This window comes from Macrosteles quadrilineatus, unplaced genomic scaffold (genome assembly GCF_028750875.1).
Source record: "Macrosteles quadrilineatus isolate MER2022 unplaced genomic scaffold, UCM_ALF_1.0 Scaffold_2__2_contigs__length_208266976, whole genome shotgun sequence".
Lineage (NCBI taxonomy): Eukaryota > Metazoa > Arthropoda > Insecta > Hemiptera > Cicadellidae > Macrosteles > Macrosteles quadrilineatus.
This window is the reverse complement of record NW_026542595.1, coordinates 94,125,146-94,150,488: the sequence shown is the minus strand read 5'-3', so window position 1 is coordinate 94,150,488 and position 25,343 is coordinate 94,125,146. Positions and strand designations below refer to the sequence as shown.

The 25,343-nt window shown below is 33.7% G+C and overlaps 2 protein-coding genes across 4 annotated transcripts in view; one reads left to right on the top strand and one right to left on the bottom strand.

Annotated features, from left to right (window-relative positions):
• Positions 1-25,343, top strand: part of LOC128985956 (LIM domain only protein 3-like) — an 85,069-nt gene that overhangs the window by 15,169 nt on the left and 44,557 nt on the right. For all 3 annotated transcript variants that reach the window (XM_054405963.1, XM_054405964.1, XM_054405962.1), the window contains exon 2: positions 5,778-5,819. The gene's annotated coding sequence lies outside the window, so the exon portion shown is untranslated. The remainder of the gene's footprint in view (positions 1-5,777; positions 5,820-25,343) is intronic.
• On the bottom strand, positions 7,119-9,974 carry LOC128985955 (uncharacterized). The gene is made up of 2 exons (XM_054405961.1): positions 9,606-9,974; positions 7,119-9,251 (listed from the first exon to the last, which is right to left on the bottom strand). Exons 1-2 carry the CDS (start codon positions 9,695-9,697, stop codon positions 7,127-7,129), a joined length of 2,217 nt encoding a protein of 738 aa, XP_054261936.1. The 5' UTR covers positions 9,698-9,974; the 3' UTR covers positions 7,119-7,126.

Sequence of the window (25,343 nt, the reverse complement as noted above, 5' to 3'; positions counted from 1 at the left end):
TGGACAGCATGAAACAAACTCATGAAATAGAACATAACACTTTGCAACAGATAAAGGTGTAAACTAGTGCGAGAACCTACACGAATATTTCGTGGAACACTTCTGAAAACCGTACTAAATATATGACTGCACTACACATGCACAGTATTGTAAAAGAGAAACTTATTGAGTCGAAGGTTATACATTGCAGCACTTATATAGGTACACCAAACAAAACTCAATGTATGCAAATGGATATCACAAATTAACACATAATATTTTATTTCATTGGTGCAACAATGGTTGAAGATCATGCAGTACACCAGATATTTAATCATGTCGAATAATACACAATGCATGACACATTTTAAAACTTTACACTTGCATGCAAAATACATGTTGTACACCTAGTTGACGAAGTCTCAAAGCTCGAAGTCAATGTGGGTGAGATTGTACAAACCCCACACAATACATATTGTACACACAGGTGACGAAGTATTGCAATAAAGGTTTTTTTTACCGTACAAACAATATATTAAAACTGTAACACCTATGCGACGAAGCATCTCGTATTCAATGTTGTTGACGCGTAGCGAGCGTACAAACTAAAGACAACATATTGTACACCTAGGTGATGAAGTCTCGTATTCAAGTGTTTTGCGTCCGTACTATCTATACACAGTACCTGAACAATGAACACCTAGGTGTCGAAGCTATATGTTCAAGGTTTTTGCGAGCGTACAAAAACTGTACAGACGGTACCTATTGTACACCTATGCGGCAAAGTTTCGTAGTCATGGTGGCCGATATACAAACTACCGGAGGAAGCTGTAGTGACTGAGATAATTGGCCCAGGTTTAACTCCCGGAGGGTTTAATAACGCTGGAGTTACGAGTAATTTAGTCTTGTTTTGTAATCGCCCCAGATTCACTTAAACGACACCCAAAGTGTTTAGACTTAAGTACAAAATAATGCTAAACAAAACTTGTTTACCTAAACTACCTCCTGCCCTGCCTGTGGGATATGTATCGTAATTGTTGAATCATTTCAACAATGGGAAATTAGCTTTTTCGTTTTCAAGGTTCCTACTATTAAGTTTATGTTCTTGACGATTATGTTTCAATGCTAATCATACTGTAATAAACAACTATTAGGATGTGATATTGATATATGTCCGATTACATCATTTTATGAACAGTAACGTACACTGAATGTGTAAACTCAAAATATATAAACGGTGATGTATATATATTTAAAAAGTTTACATAGAAAATTTATGTGAAGGTTACTTAGGTTTATCAATTATAGAGCCACTAATTCATTTCCTCTTCAAAATATGGTCTACTAATTCGTTTTTTAAAGGTTTTGATCTTTGTTATTAGCTTCCGTATTAATACACAAATCTAAAATAACCTTCAATCAGTCCTAATCTAAAAGTCTACTCAAATTAGAGTCTACTCTAATTCAGAGGTAAAACAACTTACCAGAAATTAATTCAATTTTAAATTGGCCTTAATAAATTATTTGAATAAACAACAATGTTTGGTCAGTTTAATTTTGGATCTCAATACACCAAAGAAGAAAATATATTTTTTGAGGAGTTAAATTTAAAAGTCCGACACAGCAAACCGGGTCCATTTTTTGTCCGGCAAAAACCAACCTTCCATAAATTGGCATACATCTTGATAAACTTTAACTGGTTTCCTAATGAAAAGAAGCCTTTTCAACTTATATCGTTCATTAATGCCAGATAAAACCATTCCAATATAAATTATGATGCAACAACATGACTCATTTTACATAGTTTAATTAAAACCCAAATCGATTAATCTAAGCTCGATTTCGCGTCCCCAAGCAACATTCTAATTACTGCTAATTGCCAAACCGCGATGCCTAATCGATACAATTATAATAATTTGAATGGCGCCAGCGACAAAAGCGCATCCGCCACATTACATTTTGATGTAATTAAACTGATTGTACCGAACAATCAGCCCGACATTACAATGTAGGTTGATTGCCTTACACAATCACTGACAATCCAATTGTTCCGATCGTCAGTACAAGTTTTGTTGGCGTTATTTAATTGTCGCTCCATTGATTATGTTTGGCAACGAAGTTTCCGACGCTTCCGCCTGGTTAGTGGTGATCACCCGGGTAATCAGCAGCAGAGGTTGCGAATTTGGAGGGAAACTACGTGATTGTGAGGTTGGGCGAGGAGTTAATGCATAACGTTGCAGTTGGAAACACTACACTGTTTTTTAGATTATTAACTAGAGAGAATTGTTTGATAAAAAAGTTTTTTTTTAATCGTACATTTTAATTTCTGATTGCCTGTGAACATAGTGTTAATGGTCGTCTACGACTCAGAATGTTTCCGATCAAAATGAAGAAAAGGCTCAGGGTTTGATTGGTTAAACATGAATCCACTCTTTATTAAAGTCTGTTAACTGTTTAAAACTCGTTTGAAGGTAATTTGGATTCAGTTACGATAGTTTAACTGATATATAGATAAATTAATTATATATATTTTAAGAAGAGCGGGCGACTCTGTCTTGTGGTAGAGCGCGGATCTTCGGTCCCCAAGGTCCCAGGTTCAAATCTCGCCACAACATAATTGTAATCCAATTCTAGACCTCATTATAATCAAAGTAAATCACACTCAGTAAAATTTATAATTGAATGAAGAAAGCTGTTTATATGTAGCACTATTAGTTAACTACTAATAGTGCACTTTATTATAATTTTTTATTGAACTTAACTAGGTAACACTATACATTTAAAAAGTGTTCTTATATCACTAGTATAAAATGTGTATGAAGCTGATGCTTATTTCAAACAAAGTACCTGGGGACCAAGTCATGACATATAGTTTGTTTCCATTGTGCCCCTATATCGAGTAATCTTCAGTGTAATCTTTGCTCAATAGTAACAACTGATGTTTTCCCATTGCACTGTATTTTGTAATTTGCTAGTATACTAGGGATGGCTTGTGATAAACACATGTTATATGTCTGTTGTTTACTTTTTCCTTGTTATTTTGTTCAACCAGCATGGTTACTTGGCAACTCATAAGGCCAATGTTAACAAATTGTGACTTTCACTTTATTTTACTTTAATTTATTTACGTAATTCAAATTTTTGTTGGCAGTTTTAACTGCAGTTAACACGTTTTTAGGTCAGGTATAAATTATTTACAACATTTGATGGAAGTTGCCGTTTTCGAGATCTTTGTGGACGTATACATACATACATACATACAAGCAAACGCTTTAAGAGTATAATCTATCTATATAATTAATACGCTACATGAAACTTTCTCGGTTGAACTCCTTCGCCATTTCTTAACCGATTTTATCCATTGACGTCTCAATGGAAAGAGAGTGTCACGTAATTTGAAAAATTACCTTACATTTTTGAAAAAGTCCCTTGGGCTCTGCCCCAGTGGCTGTTAAAGTTCCCTTACGAATGTTATCCTTACGAAGAACATAATTGTTTACATTTTGATCAGCTGTATAATTTAATTGCTGTTAATTATTTTTCAATTCAAAGTCTTTTAAATTCATCGGAAATTATGATGACTTTTATTTGTTTTTAAATAACTACTTTACTTCTTTCCAATTGCTTGATTTCGAGCAACGTGTTTACTAGTAAGATATGAATGGACGAAGAGTGAATTTCCTTAACAGCATGTTACTTAACGATAACAGCTGTATCTTAAACCAGGATAGTTTTTATTTTCTTTATCATGAAATACAACTGTGTGTCGTTTAAAGCTAAAATCGAAGTAAAACAACTAAGTTATAATCTGTTCCACCCTGTGTGTGTGTGCGTGTGTGTGTGGGTGTTGTGTGTGTGATTGAGTGGGTGGTTGCAGGACGAGGGGCGAGGGGAGGGAGATTGCCGTGATAGTGTCACAGTGGCGCAGAGTTAAGAGATATTAATTAATGTGATTAGTATAAAGGTTGTGTGAGGTGGTGGGGGGTGTGGTCAGTACAGTCGGCTCCGCACACGATAGACCTCGGCCGGCACGCGTCTCCTAAATGTACTAGAGGTGTTGCAGGTTCCTAATTATAGCTGATAACACTTTTATATCTTATAGGTTTTTAATTATTAATGTTATTTGTAATGGATTCTGAAGGATCGTGCAAATTATTCTAAAGCAGTTTATTCAATACGTATTGCATCTATCTTCCATATAGTCTCCCTCTGCCAGTAATTTATTCATTATTTCCCATTAGGTATAGAAACATGTTTTTATTTTTACAATTGTTTAACCGGGAAGAAAATGTTATAATTCAATACTAGTACTAAAAAGATAGTAATTGTTTTCATAAACTCTCATCTTTCAGGTAGTTACGTTATCAAATATAAATTTTGACTTTCCTTTTGGAGATAAATTGTCAAAATATAGCAGTGCTGTAAAATGATTTCTTTTTTTGAAAAAAAAAAATCCTCTTATTAACAATCACTAAACTTACAATTCTTGATACTTTGTTCGTCTAACACTACTACATGTTACAACTATCCATTACTAGCAGTATCTGTTGGTATTATTGATACTAGTAGAGTAGAGTAATTATTGATAATTCAATCTACTAATACCGTGTGATATTGATACGAGTTATTCACTTATTCACACCAAACTTAATGATACTCAAGCAATGAACAATCCAACTTATAACAAGATTAACGTCACACCTCCTAAGCACCAAGTAGCGCCCTAGGCAGTGTTCGTCCACTCTCAGACGCCCCACCATAACGTAACGGATTTCAAAGACTTAACAGCTAAAGCGGAGCAAATCTTCAAAATAAACCCCAATGGAAGCGTTAAGCCGGATAACAGTTTTTAGTCACGCTTCGACATTGACCTTTGGGACTTTTGTCCTCCGAGTTACCCAGGGGGGGGGGGTTAAGACGATTGCGTACCTCGGCCCAGGTGTTGGGGATTAAAGATTGGGGGGGGGGGGGGCAACCGCATATCATTATCATGGCCACAATGACCCGCGCACCTGGCAATGCTTGGGGAGAATAGCAATCAACCCTGGCAAAGGGTGGACAATCCCACCCCAGCGAGGGTTGCAAAGGTCATCCTTCTGGGATAATTAAAACGAGATAGCCAGTTTTTTGGCCGGTATAGTTAGTGGTGGTACAATGGTAAGCTTTGGAAAATCTATTTACAGGCAAACGTTTGGAATTACTTAATTTTAAATTTGAGATGTTTGGTTAAATTTATCACAGTAAATATCACACAGAAAATAAATTGAATTAAAATTAAAGTGTAATTTTAAATAAATAAGACTTGAAGATGGATTGGTAATAAACAAGTAAAATAATTGATATCATACACATATTGACAAGAAATTAACTGATGTGAATAAAGGTAATAATGAATCATTTACTATGTGGAAGAGTAGAAGTAACTGTTTTACCTATTTTTGGAATATCGATAATATGCAGGCTATGTATTGCTTCTGCTTTATAAGAAAAGGTTAAATTCAATTCTATGCTTCTACAATGAGGTTTTTCATAGAGTTTTTACTTACATAATTATCATGCAGAGAGTGAATGTGTGTTACATAATGTTAGAAAATCAACAAATATGTTATTTTCTTATTTTTCAGGCTCATTAAATTTGTCTATGTTCTTGTTGTGTTATTTTTATTTATTTACAGGATAACTCCAAGCAAGAACCACGAGATCCTTATATATCTTCAAAAAATTGTAATTTTATCATGTACAAGGATTTATTAATCGATATCTTTGTAAATCCCTTTTTAAATAGAACTTTGTTTCAGGTCCAGAACAATGGAGTAAATATACTTCGAATCACTGTTAAGGTATGTGAAGTCAATTAATAGGTAAACTAAAAATAAGAACTCAGTTCAGACTATAATTAATTGTATCTGTCAATCTCAACAATCAAAAAAGTCAATCCAACCCCTAAGTGTATTCCAAAAATAGATAATTAACATATGCATTTGTTATAAATTGGTTTAGGGGTATATTATATTCAGGTATACTTATAGTTTTTCTTTTATATTTACCAAATACTTGTACATAATTGCCTATGAGACAAAACCCCATATACGTGTTAGTGTTAGATATGTGTATGTGAGAACTAAAAGAGCAATATATAAATATCAAGTAGGGTAAATTAAAGGAAAACATGAGAGCCAAATATAATATCGAATGCAAGCGTAAATTACAAATGACAAGTCATTGGTGCGTTTAGTTATGTTAAGAGTCAAATCAAGACTCGACTTTGTTAAAATAGTATATTTCACGTTTTGGAGAAAAAAGTCTTCTACAAGACCAAACTACAAAAAATCGAATCGTCTACAAATGTACTTTGTTAAGTTTGAGTTATCTTTTAAAACTAATTTAGGTAATTTAATAATCAAATATAAAAAATAATTGTAGTCAGATGTAGTATAACACAAAGTACGTTTGTATAAATATGTCAATTGGAAGGTTGGAAGATTCTGAGAGGGGTTGGTATCCTAATTTAATGATATTTTAAATATATCTTTGACTTCAGTAAGTAGTGCAATCCTTTTGAACTACATTTCGCTGGGTGAAAATGCAAGTGTTCCAACTCCACTTTCTCAAGTTTTGCAAAAACTTGAAAACAAACTTTGATATTCTGTTGAAATCACATGATTTGCACTATTTACAATTAAATAATTCCACTATATTTATTAGTAACTGTATTCTAGTGAAAATTTACCATGGCAACTTATTATGTGATTTAATATTAAAAAATTATGTGTTTTTAAAGCAATGTTGGAGATAGAACAGTTGTTTTTCATACTACTATGGGTACACCTGTTCTATCTCCAGATATTAAAAATTATTAGCCTACCTAACAGTGACTTCTATGTCAAAATAAGATATTTAGTACAGATCATATTTTTTTGAAATGGTATTTTGTTGATAGGTAAAGTAAGAAAACAAGTTGTTAAAATAAAGAATAATTTTATTATGCCGAAATGAAACAATACAATAGCACGGTACCTAGTAAAAAGAACATTAAAATACAATACAGGCTAGCAAAGGCCTACCGGTAATTAAAAGACAAGGATCTTTTCAAGTCTTAGAATTGACTTATTAATAGTTGTTTAGTCTTAGTCCTTCAAATAACAGCTCAGCTATTCGTAGTGTTCCGAAACAAAGTTTCATAGAATGCTTTGTCTACTGCTGGCATAAACTTCAACATCGACTGCAAGGCTTTTTTCTTCTCTACTTGCAGAATAGGTTTTGAAGTGATAGGGTTGACAGAGGGAAGGCTAGGTCTCGTCTTAGCTTGAGCTTGAGGGCTAGTAGTAGTTTTTTTATTTAGCTGGCGAGGCGATTTTGAAATGTTGTCACGCCCTCTCAGTCCATCTTTTGCAATGTTGCATTTTACTAATTCTTCATTTAAGAAACTTGTTTTATATGTTACATCAAATAATTCGGTATTGGTAACAGTTATTTCTTTAATCTTAGTGTAGGGGATGATGGAATAGTTTAGTGACTTTGAAGCAGATTGAAAATCAAAAAAGTCTGAGGGTTTCATTTGAATTATATTAGTTTTTGTTGAGCTTTTGTTGGCTTTGTTTACCAGGACCCTTACCAATGAAAGGGGACTGAATATCTCTAAAGGTTTTAACCACCTCTCAATTTTGCTATGTATTGCGTCGACTTCTTGGACAACTCCATGACCTGGTTCAGAAAAACGTTGTACAATTTCAATTACTGTAGGGTTTTCCTTTAAAAATGATTTAAGTGCCATGCTCATTATGGAGTTTTTGTTTTGTGGTACGCATGAATCGGACCACAAAACAAACTTTTTGATTTCTCTGTTTTGAGCAAATACATGGTTTAAAATTTTAAAAACCGCACTTGCAAGATGGTTACCAGCTCTACCTGAAATCAACTCATGCCAAACCATACAATATAATTCTATTTGGCCCTTGTATGTTACATGTGCTGTAAGATTGTAGCAATTTAACTTTCTTTTATAAAAAAAGTTTGAAACTTCGGCCTTTGGAAGAGCAAAAACATTTTCCAAGTCAAAAGCTATAAAGCAGGTATTTGAGTCATTTACAGCTTTTATTGACACAGCTCTGTCTTTGTCTCGAACAAGTTTGACTGCATCCTTTTCTGTTTTGTGTAAGTTAAATCTTTCTGTTTCTGCCTGACTCGGTTCCAGATTACATTTAAAAGCTTCACAAGTGTCGCAGCGATCTTTTTTAGGCTTAAAAAACTCTAAATTGAACTCATGGTTAAAAATATGCCTATAGAGTGACTCTTTTACTGGATTTTCTACTGATGCTGAGTAAAGTCGATACATTTCAGCCAGAGATAAATCCCCTTCTAGGTATTCTTTGGTACTATCTTTTCGACAATAATGAGCCTCTATGCGGGGAAACGAGTTAATGTGGTCACGAACCTTTTCCTTCAACTCATCGTCAATATGACTTTTAGTATTTTTACCTTTTAAAGGGGATCGGGCCGTACCTGTTTGAGAATCATACACATTCTGAAAAAAGTAATATATCCTCCTTTGACTTATGTCCAAAGTTTTAAAGAAAAATTCTTTGCACACTCTAACGCGCATATCTTTTTCAGTTCCCAAGTAGTAGAAATAAGAAAACTTCCTATTATTTTCGTGTAATGTACGAGACCTTTGCTTAGTGTGTCTTTCGACAAACTTACTATAAAAATGACTTTTACCTGTATCACTGAGGGACCAGAATTTGTCGTGAATTTGTTTTCTTTCATCAGCACTAACTTGTGTGTCACATTTAAACTTGCATGCTCCTTTGCAATCACCTTGAATCCGTCTAGCTCTGTGAACCTTTCCTTTTCTATCTTCATATTCTTTTCCACTCTGTCTTTTTCTCTTCCTTACTTCCATTTTCCAGTTCTTCCTACAGACGTTTCTTTTTCGGCTCCTAACTTTTTTTCCTTGGTCACACATTTCATCACTCTCACTTCCTGGTGAGTCACTTATTTCCATATCACTATCACTGTTATCAATGTTCGGGGAGTCACTTAGGCCTATTTCCATACCGGTAGCATTAACACTGTTATCAATGCTCAAACTAGCAACAGCCTCTTCATCATTCACTTTGCTTTCACGTTCTGCATTATAGATACTACAGACACCAGAACCATCAACTAAAAGCGTAACTTCTTCACCAACTTGGATATCGTCTATAATGACACAATTATCATTGTGATTTGAATTGGCGGTGTCAGGTAATCCTGGGTCATCTTCAATGTCACTAAAATAAAGAAAATAAATAAAAATAACTGTGTTAAAACTTTAATTAAGCACTACTTTAGTAAACAAGACAGGAAAGCACAAATAAAAAAAAACTGAACTTTCAATTTTAACAATAATTATGAATCACAGATTATGACCTCTTAGGCCCTATCGTACAGGTCACAACATTAAATGAATAGATCTAGGCCTAGCCTGTACTCCCAGATAATAACTAAAAGTTTAATAACACATTATTGGTATTGTTTGTGAAGCAAAATAACCTAAAACTTAGGCCTAACCTAAACAAAGTAAAGTCCAGAATATAAGGAATTAAAGAATATTCCTGTAAGTTTAGTAATGTAGGCATTCTTACCTTTCCATGAGGAATTCGTCATTTAATAGGGACATAATATTTTCTTCATCTAGTTTCGACATTATGTTAAATAACAGAAAAGTTACCAACATTTAACTCATAAGAACATAACCCATTCTCGCAATGTCTGCAGAAGGACTGAAGACTGAATTAACTGTATATTTGTATAAACAAACAATAACAATTTATTTGGAAAGCATGTGTTCCAACTCCAGTGAATACTCGATTCCTATTGGTCAGTGCCAAAAGTAGGGATGCATGTGTTCCATCTCTGGAGATAGACCACTAGCATTGTAATTTCTTCTGATTTTTTTGGAAATGGAACAAAGAGTAAACTGAGTTTTACCCATAAACCGACTGTTTTTTGTTTTTTTTGATGTTTTAACATAGAGAAAGCATTGCAAATAGTTCAAAGTGATATATAACTCAATTTCTCAAAAAAATGGAGATGGAACAGTTGCATTCTCAACCAGCGATTTATATCTACTAAAGGACTCTAAAAATGTTTTTTTAAATTGTATTTCTAACAATCCAGTAAACTCTTTGAATGATTTCTATTTCTAGCAAAGATTAGGAAAGTAGTTTTCACCTAACCAAAGATCCACAAATGTATTAGCTAAACAACATATCTTTAAACTATTTTCATTTATGTTCAGGATTATAAATGCTAATAAAAAATATATATACACAACAATCTGTTACCTGTATACCAGAATGTGTCAGGTACAATCCAATCTCTGGTCAATTTATCATTGTTCAGGATTAGAAATTAGATCTTTGAACACTTTGGTCAACTATACCAACGATCTTTAAACGATGTCTATTTCTGTCCAGGATTATAAAAGCTATTTTCAAACAAACATAAACGATCTGTCAACTATAGAGATGTCTTAGGTAAACAGTCAAATCTCTGGGTGTTTGCTCAAACAACGTAACTATTTACTCAGTAATTACTCGTATTATCAACAACAACAGTGTGGTGATATAAGGTCCCCCGGCGACCGACGTCCAGTGCCAGTACTGCTGATATTAACTGGCTAATTATCCCAATTGATATGGTCATTACTGAGGTTGTGTCACATTGTCATGTCACGTCGTCTGTCACGTTATGTCACGCTGTACGTCACGTTTGTCATAATATGTCTGTCACGTTATATGTCACTTTGTTTTATAGTCTGTTAGATTGTTGCTTCATTACTTCATGCGGGGTTTTGTGGTATTAGGCTACTCGATATGTCATTGTCCTACTTTTTAAGGGTGTGCTTCACGTTTTATGTCTCATTTTATATCCCCAGTTAATATGTCACGTTATGTGGGTTTGTATGGTATTACTCAGTATGTCATTTCATTGTCACACTATATCTCAATAGATAAATGGTAAACCAATTTTTTAAATATGTCCTTCATGTTTTATGTCACATAATTTTATATTACCTGTTAATTTGTCACATTTTGCGGAGTTGTATACAATTAATCGATATGTCACTTTATTGTCACACCTTTCAATGTTTGACATGCTAAACCACTTTTTAAAGTATGTCCATCACCTTTTATGTAACATCATTTTATATCCCCAGTTAATATGCCATTTAATTCGGGCATTCTCGTCATATCACGTTATTGACTCTCATGTTAAACAACTTTGATTGTCATTGAATGTCGCATTTGTATGTCTCTTTGTCACATCGTTAGCATCATCACACTACTGTTTGTGTCACGACCTCATTGCTTGTAGTTTTTCATATTGTTGTCACATGGTCTGTCCCGCAATGTCACCATTATTTTATAACACTTCGTCTGTCTTATTATTACATCTGTGTCACGAAATCTGGTCTAGCTGTAATAGGGAACATAATATCTATCTTGTTGGCCCTAGACCCAAACCCACCAATAACGAATGGCAACGTGAGATCCTATGGTTTGGTCTTCCATTTATTAAGTTCAAAGCTGTAGTACACCTAAGATGAAAATATAAGAGAGGACATCTGTAGGCCTACCAATTCTGAAAATCTCCCAGCAGGAATCATCCGATAACTTAATGCAATGTTTACGTATGTGTCTCATGGACAGTAGTGTTGGATGTAGAATAATTAACCCTTTTCTTCCTATACCAACATATTTCTCCATTTAAACCATGCTAAATTGATAAAACTACTTAACATTGAATAAATAGAGAAAACTGTAGGTAGAGAAAGTAAAAATTTGATTTATCAGCTACTATTTATCCAAACTTTATAATGTAAGGTTGTAAGGTATCCTTGAAATCTACATACAATTTCCTAAGTATTACAGGTATTACATATCATGCAGTTTTTTTCGTAAAATTAATGGTTTTCTTGGAATTTGACATAACGTATATAAAAGATGGTGACCAATAAGATGAAAAATCTTCCAGAATTTCAACGCTATAGAATATAGGCCAAACTGTCAAGGAGTTATGAATGTTTTAATATAAAAAAAAAAAAAAACATATAAATAGACTGAAAACGGAATGAGATTGGTCATAATTTATGTTATATTATTTGTTTTTAATTTCTTTTGATATGCTGAATAACGTGACAAAGTTTGTTCATTTGGTTGCAAGACACCCTGTACAACATTAACATTAATGTGATATAAAATCGTCCAATAGACAATGTGATGCTATCAGATCATGATGAATAAAACTGAAATAAAATAGTGACTTATTGAATAGTGCAAAATAGTTGTTTAAGGTTTTTGTTTAATAGTTGTACCCCCACTAAATAGAAATAAACAAAATAGAGCCAAAATAAAATGTCCATCTGCGTATAACATTCAAACCTTGGGAAGTAAATTTATTTGAACATCATAAACTGGAAAACGAAGTGCGCGAGAGAAGTGGGTTGCGTTTGAGACGCTTACCAAGCTTTTGGGAGCTGCACTCTAATAGGGCTTATGAAGAAGTGATCTTTGCTAATAGCGTACTAAGAGAGCTTTTAGCAAGGAATAAACAAGAGACCCATCAACGATGTGATGTTACGTACACACACACACGCACACACATACACACGCACACCACAACTTCGACAGCCACTCTAAGAGCTACTGAGTTATTCTTTAAAAGCGCTAATGGACATGGACCGAAGGCGACAATTCCTGTGAGTGTAAGAGAGCACTTAGTTTGTCAGAGTGAGAGAGAAAGGGGGAGGGAGTGAGAGAGAGAGATGAATGGAGAGCGACGGAGAAAGAAGACCACAGATTGAGAAAGGCACTCAAGGCTTTTAAAGGGAATGAGTTTTATCCCTTAGTCGATACAATGACGCGAGAAGCATTTTCTTGGCTTTGTAAGTATAATGCTCGTAGTAACTTTGAAACAACCACTCTCTTGATATTGAAGTCGTTTATGGATCTGCTTTATGGAAGTGCATTTTTCCTCAAGGGAAGTTTTTGAAATTTAAATATGATTTAAGTTATTGGTAAATTAAACACGATTGCATTTTATTACCTCATATACACGACACAATTATATTTTATTTATGAGATTTATTGTATTTATAACTATTCAGTAACAAACAACAAACAAAAAAACAAACAAACAAACAAAATTAGTAGAAACAAAAGGATTATAACCTCTATAACTGGTGCAATTAATTTAAAAGAACCAGATAAACTTCACAATGTCCCTTATAAATAATGTGAAAACTTAACCGAACACTTCGGGTGTTATAGATGGCTAAATTTAATAACTTCAAATATTCGTTAAATAACGTGTAAATGTTTAAGTTGAAAAATTATAACTGTTTTGTTGTGGATATTTTCAATTATATTTTTATTTATATAAAAGTAACTGTTATCTAGAAGTAATCTAGGATTCTACTAAGTGGTAGATGCCCTTAGATGATTTCCACGTCCAGGGACATGATGAATACTTTAAGTGTAACATGTTGACATGTCAAGGCTATATGTCAAGTCTTGGATTCAAATATACCACTGATATGTGCACGAAACACATGATACGAATATGGCACTGAAAATAGGAACATATAAAGGCACTTAAGTACCTAAAATACTTCAACAACTCAAGTATTATTGAGTACTAAAACTTGCACCGATTAACCACTTATTGGACCCCATACAACGTTCTGAGTCGGTAAACTGGGTAGTTTCTTACAAGAATCATACTAAAGTTCTGCTGACAATGCTTTTCACTTAACTGAACCATAAAATATTATAATCATATACATTATAAAAAAATTCCAAAGTCCGTTAAGTACAAAGCTAATGATTTTCACATCAGTGTGTTAGCTAGCTCAAAAGAGACATTCGGTCTTTTTAACTATAAATAGTACATCACAAACTAGTATGGTATACAAAACTGAGCCAGTACAACCGGTGTTAAGTAAAGCCTGAAACTAATCATAGGTAGTTATCACAACACGAATTAAAATAACACTGGGATATAAAAATATACATAAAGAAAAATATACATAAAGGAAAATATATCTAAAAGAAAATATACATTAAGGAAAATATACATAAAGGAAAATACACATAAAGGAAAATATACATAAATGAAAATATATCTATACATACATAAAGGTAAACGTTATCAATAAATACGCAAAAATGTGGTAACATATACAAAAATTCAATATAAATTTAATTCCACGAATATGGTAATATCAACCCACCTGGTGGCGTTAACCAACTGGCCAGTTAGCATTTGGTTAAACTAAACACTCTAATTTATGTTTTAATTTATTAGTTTCTAATAGTTCGATGAAGACAATAGTTCTCCATTCTTCATTTGATCGGTGGGCTCGTGTTATAGTGTAGATCCATGATGTGTATATGGGAGTTGTACTGTATATTTCCCCTGCAAACTCCAATGGGACCCCATCCCCTTCTACACCTACAACTCAAGTATTAACCCTTAATTTGACAGCGTGCCATTATTGGCACATGAGGATTCAAAAAAATGTCACGATCGCCTGTTAACTTTTTAATTCCAACAAACGGCGTCCAAAGGTTCTTTGCCTATTGCTATTATGGTTTAGTGCACTATAGTGGATGTTTTGGAAATTAATATCACTTTAGACCAAATATAGACCAAAATATAGAAAAGGAAGTATGGAGGCTTAGTGTAGAAGGTTAGTAAATTACTTCTTATTTCAATATTTTAGGCTGTTTACTTATATATCTAAGTGATTTGCACGGATTAAAGATGAGAAAACATAACCCAGGTCAGTAATTAGCTTAAATACGAATATTGATTTTTTTATAAACTAAACAATTTGAGTGTGACAAAAATGGCACATTGCCAAAGAACCAGGGAACAATGAAAATTTTTGGTCGTGCCAAAAATGGCACATTACCAAAGATGCAGTTATTTTTTTTAGTTTATTGAGCGCGCCTAAAGTAGCACACTGTTTATAAAACAGTGAAAGGTATTTATAATATATTTATAAACGTATGTCTCTTATTTCCACAAATTGTAAAATAAAAATGTTTTTGTGAGGGAAGATTTTTCACTAGGCTTTTTAGAAAAGACTTTGGCTTTACAAAAAATTCCGACCATCCATGGCAACAAATATCTACCAAAAAGAGTTTTATTTCCTGCTGAAAGTGAATCTCCTTATATGAAAGTTGATTGTGCATTCCGATAAAGACTTTGGTACTTACAAATATTTGCTCACCATATCGACATACCATGGAATTGCAAGACAATATGTCACTAAAAAATTTTGGTTATGGGATTTTTGAATCGCTAACCAAAGGAAGGAGTAAAAGACAAGTTCTAAAAGACAAGGATTTACTTCTTCTCACACCAGCTGCTCTGGTGAATGTTGAAGATGTACGCTTTGATGGTGTTGGACACTACCCTTTCTTTTTCTTTGTATACATCAAGAGGTCGATGCAGATTTTTCAAAAATAAAAATAAATCGTCGATAGAGTGTTCAAAGTGCAATGCGAGGCTGTAACTAAAAGAAAATAGCAATTGTTTTGTGGGGTTTCACCAAAAGTAGATTACGTTTCTTGATGAACATACTCTATTGAAATTTCAAACGATTTTCCTGATGGGCATGACTAATGAAATATCAATAGATTATATAATAATGTATTTTCTATTATAATCACATAGTTTTGTGGAGGTTTTACATGTGTATACATTTTAGTTCATTTTTTATAATGACGTTTATACCATTTTATATTGGATTGTGGAGAAATTGATTTTTTTTATATCTTACATATAATTATAGTTATACAATTTTGATATCCAATATGTGATAATGTCGACTTATTCAAACCCTAAAGTTTATTTTTAAGTGCTATACAGATAAACTTGTCGTATTTAATTCAAAATAAGACTCCTAGAGAAATCTCCGCATCTTTGGCAAAGTGCCAAAAATGGCACACATGAAAAAATTGTGAAAAATACTTATAAGAATTTTAAAATTATTTTTTTGACGTTCCTTTGGACCCTTTTGATTGAAATATTGAAAGGAAAAAGTAGTTTTCAAAAAATGATTTGTTTGCCAAATTAAGGGTTAATGAGTTTTAAAAATAGCACCGAGATCATTATCCACTTATTGAACCATAAAAAGTTCTGAGTCGGTAACCTGGGCTGTATCTTGGAAGATAATAACACAAAATTCTGTTGACAAAGTGTTTTACTCAACTGAATCATAAAATATTATAATCATATACATTATTTGAGTACAAGTTTTTTTTTTTTTTTTTTTAACCTTGCATTTGATCGTCCACATAGACTAAGCGCCCGTGCGTGGATCGTTTACAGCAAAGCAAGGAGTGAGCCGGTACAGTACAAAGGTGAACTGTACTAATACAATTTTATCTGCAGTGACCAGGATCCGAACCCACGACACTACTGCCTTGGGCCCGAAGTCCGCGACGCTACCGACTGAGCCACCGACTCACTAATGATGATAAGTTTAATGATATTCACATCAGTGTGTTATCTAGCTCAAAAGAGACATTCAGTCTTTTTAATTATAAATAGTACATACAAAATAAGTATGGTATACAAAATTGAGCTAGTACAACCGGTGTAAGTAAAGCCTGAGACTAACCACAGGTCGTTATGACAACACGAATTAAAATACCACTTAGATATGAAAATATACATAAAGGAAAATATTCATATACATACATACAGGTAAACGTTATCAAAATATAATATAATAAATACGCAAAAATGTGGTAACATATAAAAAAATTCAATATAAATTCAATTCCACGAATATGGTAATTCAACCCCACCTGGTGGCGTTAACCAACTGGCCAGTTAGCATTTGGTTAAACTAAACACTCTAATTTATGTTTTAGTTTATTAGTTTCTAATAGTTCGACGAAGACAATAGTTCTCCATTCTCCATTTGATCGGTGGGCTCGTGTTACAGTGTAGATCCATGATGTGTATATGGGAGTTGTACGGTATATTTCCCGTGTAAACTCCAATGAGACCCAATCCCCTTCTACACCAACCGCTCAAGTATTAATGAGTTTTAAAAATAGCACTGAGATCATTATCCACTTATTGGACCATAAAAAGTTCTGAGTCGGTAACCTGGGCAGTATCTTGGAAGATAATCACACAAATTTCTGTTAACAAAGCTTTTCACTTAACTGAACCATAAACGATTATAATCATATACATTATTTAAAGCTTCCAAGGTCCGTTGAGTACAAATTTAATAATTTTCACATCAGTGTGTTATCTAGCTCAAAAGACTCAACGGTATATTTCCCCTGCAAACTCCAATGGGACCCCATCCCCTTCTACACCTCGCAGATGTTTGGTATCCTGGACTGAAACATCAGGAACAACACTGTACTTACATGAACAATTAATTGTGCTTTGGTGAATCGCTCAATTGTGTGCGGTCCTAGAGGAAGTGGAACATTCTTCTTTACGATCCAGTCTATTATATCAGCTCTCTTCCAGGACATATTTGGGTTTTTTGTTCCTGGATCTGCCATGGTATGGAAAGGCTTGATCGATGACAATGATGGACCTTTCAGGTAACAAATGTAACACATTTGTAAACCACTCGGCGTAGTGACGAGCGTTCATTTCATTATGGTAATCACTTGTCCCTTTTTTCCGACGAAACACAACTCTTCTCCAGGAAGAAAACCATCTTTGTTGCGGATGTGGAGTATTATTATCCTCTTCCCGGCTCCTGATGGTGTAAATCCACCCCTCCAAGCAAAAATCTCTTGAAAGTGAGCCCGGTATTGATCAAAGTTATTTAATTCGTTGTTTAATGAATCAAGAACTGGCTCCTGCCATCCATACCTCAAAGTGTGGTTTTTCCCACACCGTGGATACAATATATTCTACACAGACGAAACCGTCTAGAAGCAGCAACATAGTGAGATTTCATGAGTACTGGTTTCTTATTTAACTTTCTGTATCGAAATCCAAGTTTCCTTACTCTTCTATACAACGTAGTCTTGGAGATGTCAGGAAAATCTGGCATATTCTCCCTTAGAGATGCCAAAAGAGATTCAATTGTGGGAAACACTTTTCTCATATAAATATCAAAGATTGTTCTTCTAATCACACACAGAGTAAAGTGGTCGAGTTCAATTTTCGGTCTTCCACGTTGAAGGCATTGCTCCTTTCTTGCTGCCGTTAGCGAAGCTTCATCCGTGGTTTTCCTTCATGCTGGCACTATACTTCTTGACCGTAATCAGCGGTATTCCTAAACATTCGTGGACTTTTTGGTTAACCGGATACCTCTTATCATTTAACTTTTCACCCTCGAGTCTAAAAAAAAAAACAATCGCGCTTAGGATCATAGAAATCTCTCTCCCTGAGAAAGGCGCGAGAAACGATGTTCACTCGTCTGAAAAGTTTGACAACGTTTCCCAAAATATCGATATACAGTCTACGCACCTTATGTATGGTCATATTTATTTCCGCAATCCATGGATGTACAACATTTTGAAGTGAAGTATTAAGAGTCCTTGTAGGCTAGTAGCCATCATGGATAATTTCAATCAGCTAAATATCGCAATGTATTATGACGAAAACCACCTGACAACGAATTAACTAAAGCCCGACAATCCACACCAGTTGCTGCGACAGGTCGCTAACTCGCAACGCAAGCAGGGCCTGTCAAAACTCAGACTATCCAAGACTGAAGACCCAGAACAGCCTCAGTGGGTTCATCACCAACACGATCACGACACAAACATTGACCAAGGTTGCCGTTCCTACCTTATTAAGATTCTCGCAGTCTAACAGCTGATCAGTAGATTCCTCTGATCTGCTCAATGGGTCACTGACATACATATCCATTCGCTCCAGGTTTTTGTATCGTCCCTCATGTCTAATTACCAGTCCTGTCCAAAGTGTCTACCTTGATTGTAATATAACGGTAGACGTAATATTTTTCGTTGGATTATTTTTAATGCTCACCTAAAGATCTGGGCCGTGATACCCTCAACATGATTTGATCCCAAATTTAAGCTTTTTTTATCTACGGCAAAGGTAAAAACGGTCTTTTGTAACCAAAGAATGCTGGTTCGATTTTAAGTTAATGGGATTTTGATGGGTTTTTTTCTAGTGGGGCCTTGCTCTAAACGTCACCCAGTAACATCATGTCGTGGTATTTAAATCATTGCACATCACAAAAGAAACAGCTGATCTTAGTCCGTAACAACTCTGTACAAATCTCACTCTTACAATCCATAACTTGTATTCAAGTTTAGGTGCAGAGTATTGTGTTCCTGTATAAATCCAACTATTTTAACAACACTAACTTTAAATGTATCATTACGTTAATTTATTAGAAGAGACAGTCATATCCTTTACATAAATTTCCTAACTTCACTGAAGTTATGACTCATATAATTTACCAGAAGGTAAACATACCACTACTAATTAATCAAACAATGGTGAATCCCCCTGTGTTTGTGTTACTACTATAACAAACCACAATGTCACAGTTCGAGTATTTTCTAATGACATCTAAAGTTTCTGAAGCGGTCAACAAACATTCCTCGTGTTCGTTTGTGTTGTCGTTAACGTGAGGACGTCAGACGAACGTTTGTTTGATCGCTACGTTAACGTGTGGTTCCTGGCAGACCACAGACAGACTGCGGTCAAGCCTACGCAAACATAGGATACAAATACACACACTGTGGCTGCATTATAGCAGTTCAACAGGTCCAAGTTTGGTAGACTAACTGTAAGTTAAGATTAAATCATTACTAAACAAACTGTCAAGTAAATTTATCATCCTTGTGGAGCAACTGGGAACAATTTTAGGGTTAGTTTAGTCGATTCATGCAAAGGGCAGTATCTTTTAAATATATTTCTAGGTATTTAATTCATTTGCAAGCTAAAGTAATTAAAACAATATAGCTAAAACTAATAGCTTGTCTTTTGCTATTACTACTTAATCAACAGCAAAGAAAGAATTGTTAAATCTATTGAAAAAAGATAAATATTTATTAGACAGTAGCGCACTCTAAATGTTACCAATAATAAACACGCATTAGACAGACTTCATTTAAAAATAGAATGAGAAGTTTGAATGATTTAACATTTTGCTTTGTTAATTGATCTTCCTTAGATGTTAGCTGAAGATGGCCTAAAATATGTATAAACTCGGTTTTAGTAAATTGTGTTCCGTTTTAAGCGTATACTTTTACTTAATTTTCTTTTATCTTTGAGTAAATTTAATTTATTTATTCACTGCTACGAAACAAAACACAAAATTTCAATTACATTGTAGAAGAAAACTATAAATTATCTCTGAGTGAATATCACATCCAGTTACAGCCTTGCTCAATGCAATAATGTCAAACTGTACTCATCATTAAATTTGAAACAAAAAATACTATAAATTTAACCATTATTATTTCGTGGTAAAAGATTAGTATAATTAATAATCAAGAAGATTGTTTAAACTTGCAGACTTCACTATTTATTTAATACTGATATTGAATACAGTATTGGCTCGGAAGGCATACCTTATTTTACAGTACAGTATAATGATATTACAGTAACAAACTATAATATTATTTTACTACAAGTATTATTATGTATGAATAAATCGTTCAAACATAGCAGTCTTCAGTCCGTATTCAATATGAGAGCCAATGCCGTATTGTACAGTATAATGTATTACAGTCAAAACCAATGTTCTACAGTAGCGCACTCTAAATGTTACCAATAATAAACACGCATTAGACAGACTTCATTTAAAAATAGAATGAGAAGTTTGAATGATTTAACATTTTGCTTTGTTAATTGATCTTCCTTAGATGTTAGCTGAAGATGGCCTAAAATATGTATAAACTCGGTTTTAGTAAATTGTGTTCCGTTTTAAGCGTATACTTTTACTTAATTTTCTTTTATCTTTGAGTAAATTTAATTTATTTATTCACTGCTACGAAACAAAACACAAAATTTCAATTACATTGTAGAAGAAAACTATAAATTATCTCTGAGTGAATATCACATCCAGTTACAGCCTTGCTCAATGCAATAATGTCAAACTGTACTCATCATTAAATTTGAAACAAAAAATACTATAAATTTAACCATTATTATTTCGTGGTAAAAGATTAGTATAATTAATAATCAAGAAGATTGTTTAAACTTGCAGACTTCACTATTTATTTAATACTGATATTGAATACAGTATTGGCTCGGAAGGCATACCTTATTTTACAGTACAGTATAATGATATTACAGTAACAAACTATAATATTATTTTACTACAAGTATTATTATGTATGAATAAATCGTTCAAACATAGCAGTCTTCAGTCCGTATTCAATATGAGAGCCAATGCCGTATTGTACAGTATAATGTATTACAGTCAAAACCAATGTTCTGATCGATAAGCCATATCAGGGCGGGAGTATCCCTATTGAATATTGCCTCATCTGTCTTTGGCTTTATATTGCTTTTCTTATTGTCCAAGTAATATTCTTGTGCTCCTGTATTGTTCAGTTCCATCTTCGTCCCTTCGGCTCAAATTGAACCGGTCTTTAATTTATTTCATTGTAGTTTTCTCGTTTTGTTGATATTTCAAAGGGTGGAAATAATTATTTCATTCTATGGATTTAGTATTTAAAGTCGTAGGTCGTTGGATTGTGAATATCTTTAAACAATGCTATTGTCGAAAATCTTATTTATTCATTAATTGATCCATTAAAGAAAAGAAAATATTAAAGAGTACGTCTCTTTCTTTTTATTTGTTGTTATAAGAGAATGCAGTACTATACATTCTGCTATGTTTGGAAATATGGTACTGATTTTGGAACAGTTTCAATTAAATTTATAATAAAAAATAGCTTTTATACAATTTTTCTTTCTCTATTAAATTTTTTTTTACATACTTATATCGTTAGAAAGACTTATATGTAAAAGCGTTTTGAGCAACCCAATGTTGTATAAGTATTATCACCGTAGAGGAATACTCAAGTTCATTTTACGAATAGGTAAAAAATGTTCAAAATAATCCTTTTGATAACATAATCACTCAACTGCAAACAATTGACATAAACAAGAACCTATCACTTAGTATCTCAAATGGAATAAAGTTAAATGGTTTACACTGAAAATAATACATCTACTATAGTTAACATACACTCTAATACATTTGTCGTTCTAATGGGTCACCAAGACTATCTTGAGCTATGTTTCTGTATGGTATATGTAGCATTCGTCTTGATGTCATTTACATATTGTTGTTAAGAACACTTTAAAGCTGTTTAAATTACACAGAACAATACATTGGTAACTAATATATTGGTACTGCTGATTGTCATTGATACCAAAGAGTTAGCAGAATTATGAGATCCATGTGAAAATCGCTTATTTTAATAGTGTTCAAAACTTATTTCCTAGCTGAAAATAATAACGCAATGCCCTTTAACTGCCAAAAGATCTAGATCCATACCATAAAGACTAAAGAATGATTTAATAACCTCAGCCAGGTTGCAACTATCATAAGTAACCTATTTAAATCCATTTTCATCAAGTGTTTCGTCTGTCTCTGGTTTAAAATCTGACAGTGATAACATTCAACCTTTATTCAACTGAAAGATCAGCTGTTAGATTACAATTCATATTCAAACCGTTGTAAAGAAGGTTTGTCAGTGTAACGGTAGTCACTATTTTCAAAATTATTTTCCTGGGATCACATTGTAAAGTAAAAGACCTGGTGTTTGGATTTCACAATTCAAATAAAGACTAAGAATCTAAGAAAGAAGACTAGAAGACTAAGAATAAATACCAGTGTTGGGTCAATTGGCACGTAGAGTACAAAGTATTGAAGTATATTAGTAACATGCACACCTACTTAGTCGATCTGACCATTGAATTCAGTGGACTCAGCGATTGCAACACGGAGGACCTGAGGTTGAGCTTTTTAACCAAAAAGTGACTCAATCGCTGAGTCCACCGAATTCAACTTTGTACTCTATGTGCCAATTAACACAACACTGGTATTTCAATTGTGAAATCCAAATACCAGGTCTCTTACTTAACAATGTGATCCCAGGAAAATAATATTGAAAATAGTGAATACCGTCACATCAGCAGCAACACTGTATCATAGAGAGTAACCTCTAAAAATAATTGAAACGCACAGGCCTTAAGGAAATTTACAGGAAAGGAATAATGGATTTTTCGATGCCATTCGCAGGTGTTCTTTAAATAAGCTTTAAAATAACAAATTCATCGTGAAATTCAGCTAAGTAGGAAGTAGTACAGCTTAACAAAGGGCGTTACAGAGAAAACCCTTTAGGTAAGTATACAGATTCGTTAACTGTACCCCAAAATAGTAAGAACGTTTGTACGTAGCCAATTGTTTATAGATAGTGAAACACCACGATACAGAACAATACAATGATTGCTGGACGACTGTTGCATTTTATTCTGGTTGGTTTATTGACTATCGTATCAGACAGTCTCGGTCTAGCAGCGAAGTGGATACGTTTCCGTGACTTGGTATTGGGTTGAAATCAGCTGATTTACCTAGCAGGTCGACGTGATTAAATAATCCTTGGTTATCAGTATGTAATTGTCTATCCTTATAATTCCTTACATGAAGAGAGCAGTTTCATAACAATACATTTTAGGTCAGGTGATTTGCGTGATTTTTATGACGTCATTAAATAATCTTTAGAATAAACTTTTACGTGTTGGCTTTATCTATCAGTTTTCAGAAAGAGTTTTCCTGTAACATCTCTTTTCCGGCTGCCCTACTTAACCAATTTTTATGATTGGTGTGTCATTTTAAAGCATATGGTCTTGCGCACCTGTAAATAGTGGTTAAAAAAGGTATTGTCCTTTTGGGCTTTGCCTCCCTTACGTTTAATTTATTTCTAGAGTCCATTTTCAAAGATCCAGTTATGATAGCCAACTTTCTTTATACAGTAACAGTGCAAATGTGAATTGTAATCTAAAAGCTGTTCTTTTAGTTGAATGTTTACCAACTGATTGTAATTATATTGCATTGTAAATGGATACTTCACTGAATTCATTTGGCATCTGAAATAAGTTTTGGACTATTTTAAAATGCGGAGTCTATTTTATTATATTCGTATAACGAATTTAATAGTCAACCTAAACTTTACAGTAAACACCCTATCCATCGTCAGGCCTAATCAGACACCCAGTTCCATACAATTGGGGGAGGCTCAGTTCGAATTCTTGATTTTGCCTCTTAAAAAGATTTTAAATACGTATTGTGGTTGCATTTTCTATAGCTAATACAGTGTTGGAAAAATATATGTATACTCCAATACCATTGATTGTAGTTACTAGTTTCTTACCACTTTTTAGCGAATTTCCCATATAGGGAATAAGCTATTACCGTAGTACTCATGGTAAGACCTGGACGCGGGACCGATTTTTTTTTCATTTTGAGGTCCCTAGAGGCCAAAAACACCATCCGTTCAAATTCATATATATATATATATATGTGTCCGTCAGCATGATAACTCGAGCAAAAATGATCCGATTTTGATGAAATTTGGTACAAACGTGTAAACCTACGTTTATTCGAACGAGTTCGCGATCCAGCATGATCGGACCATGGGAACGGGTGTTTACGGGGGGTTTTATGGGGTAAAAATAGGGTTTTCCCATTTTTGACCCAAAAAACATAAAATTTAGCAATTTATTTCCAAACCATTTTGTAGAGCTTAAAAAAACAAATAATTTAGTATATTGAAGCGTTATTATGCGCCTAATGGTTACGGAGAAAATTCCAAAAAATTGTAAATTTAAAATTCCCATGTTATTCTTATGGAGAATGAGTAAACTGATGTAGTTTGCTTGTTTATGAACATATTTTGATCAAATTTAGAAAATGTTTTTATTTCTTACTAACTATTAACATTTTACAAAAAAAAAACAGTTTTACCCTCCCTGATGCAGCAAACCTAAGTACTTGTTAAACTAATTATTATATAAATTGGTTTAAATACCTGCTTCTAGTAATCCAATAGTCGCAATTTTTCGTCACGCAACTAGTTTCGACTTCATACAGAAGTCATCATCAGGCGTCCAGTGGATGTCAAAATAATCACTTCATCTGAAGTGATTATTTTGACATCCACTGGACGCCTGATGATGACTTCTGTATGAAGTCGAAACTAGTTGCGTGACGAAAAATTGCGACTATTGGATTACTAGAAGCAGGTATTTAAACCAATTTATATATTCAACGTAATCCGGAGGCTAACATCAAAAATGTAATTATTATATTTAAATCGGGAATA

What these genes read in the sequence shown, in the direction of transcription:
- LOC128985955 (XM_054405961.1), bottom strand. Translation starts at nt 9,697, where the DNA reads ATGTTGGTAACTTTTCTGTTATTTAACATAATGTCGAAACTAGATGAA. An exon ending in GACGAATTCCTCATGGAAAG is followed by an intron (nt 9,252 to 9,605) that starts GTAAGAATGCCT and finishes TCTTTATTTTAG; the next exon opens with TGACATTGAAGATGACCCAG.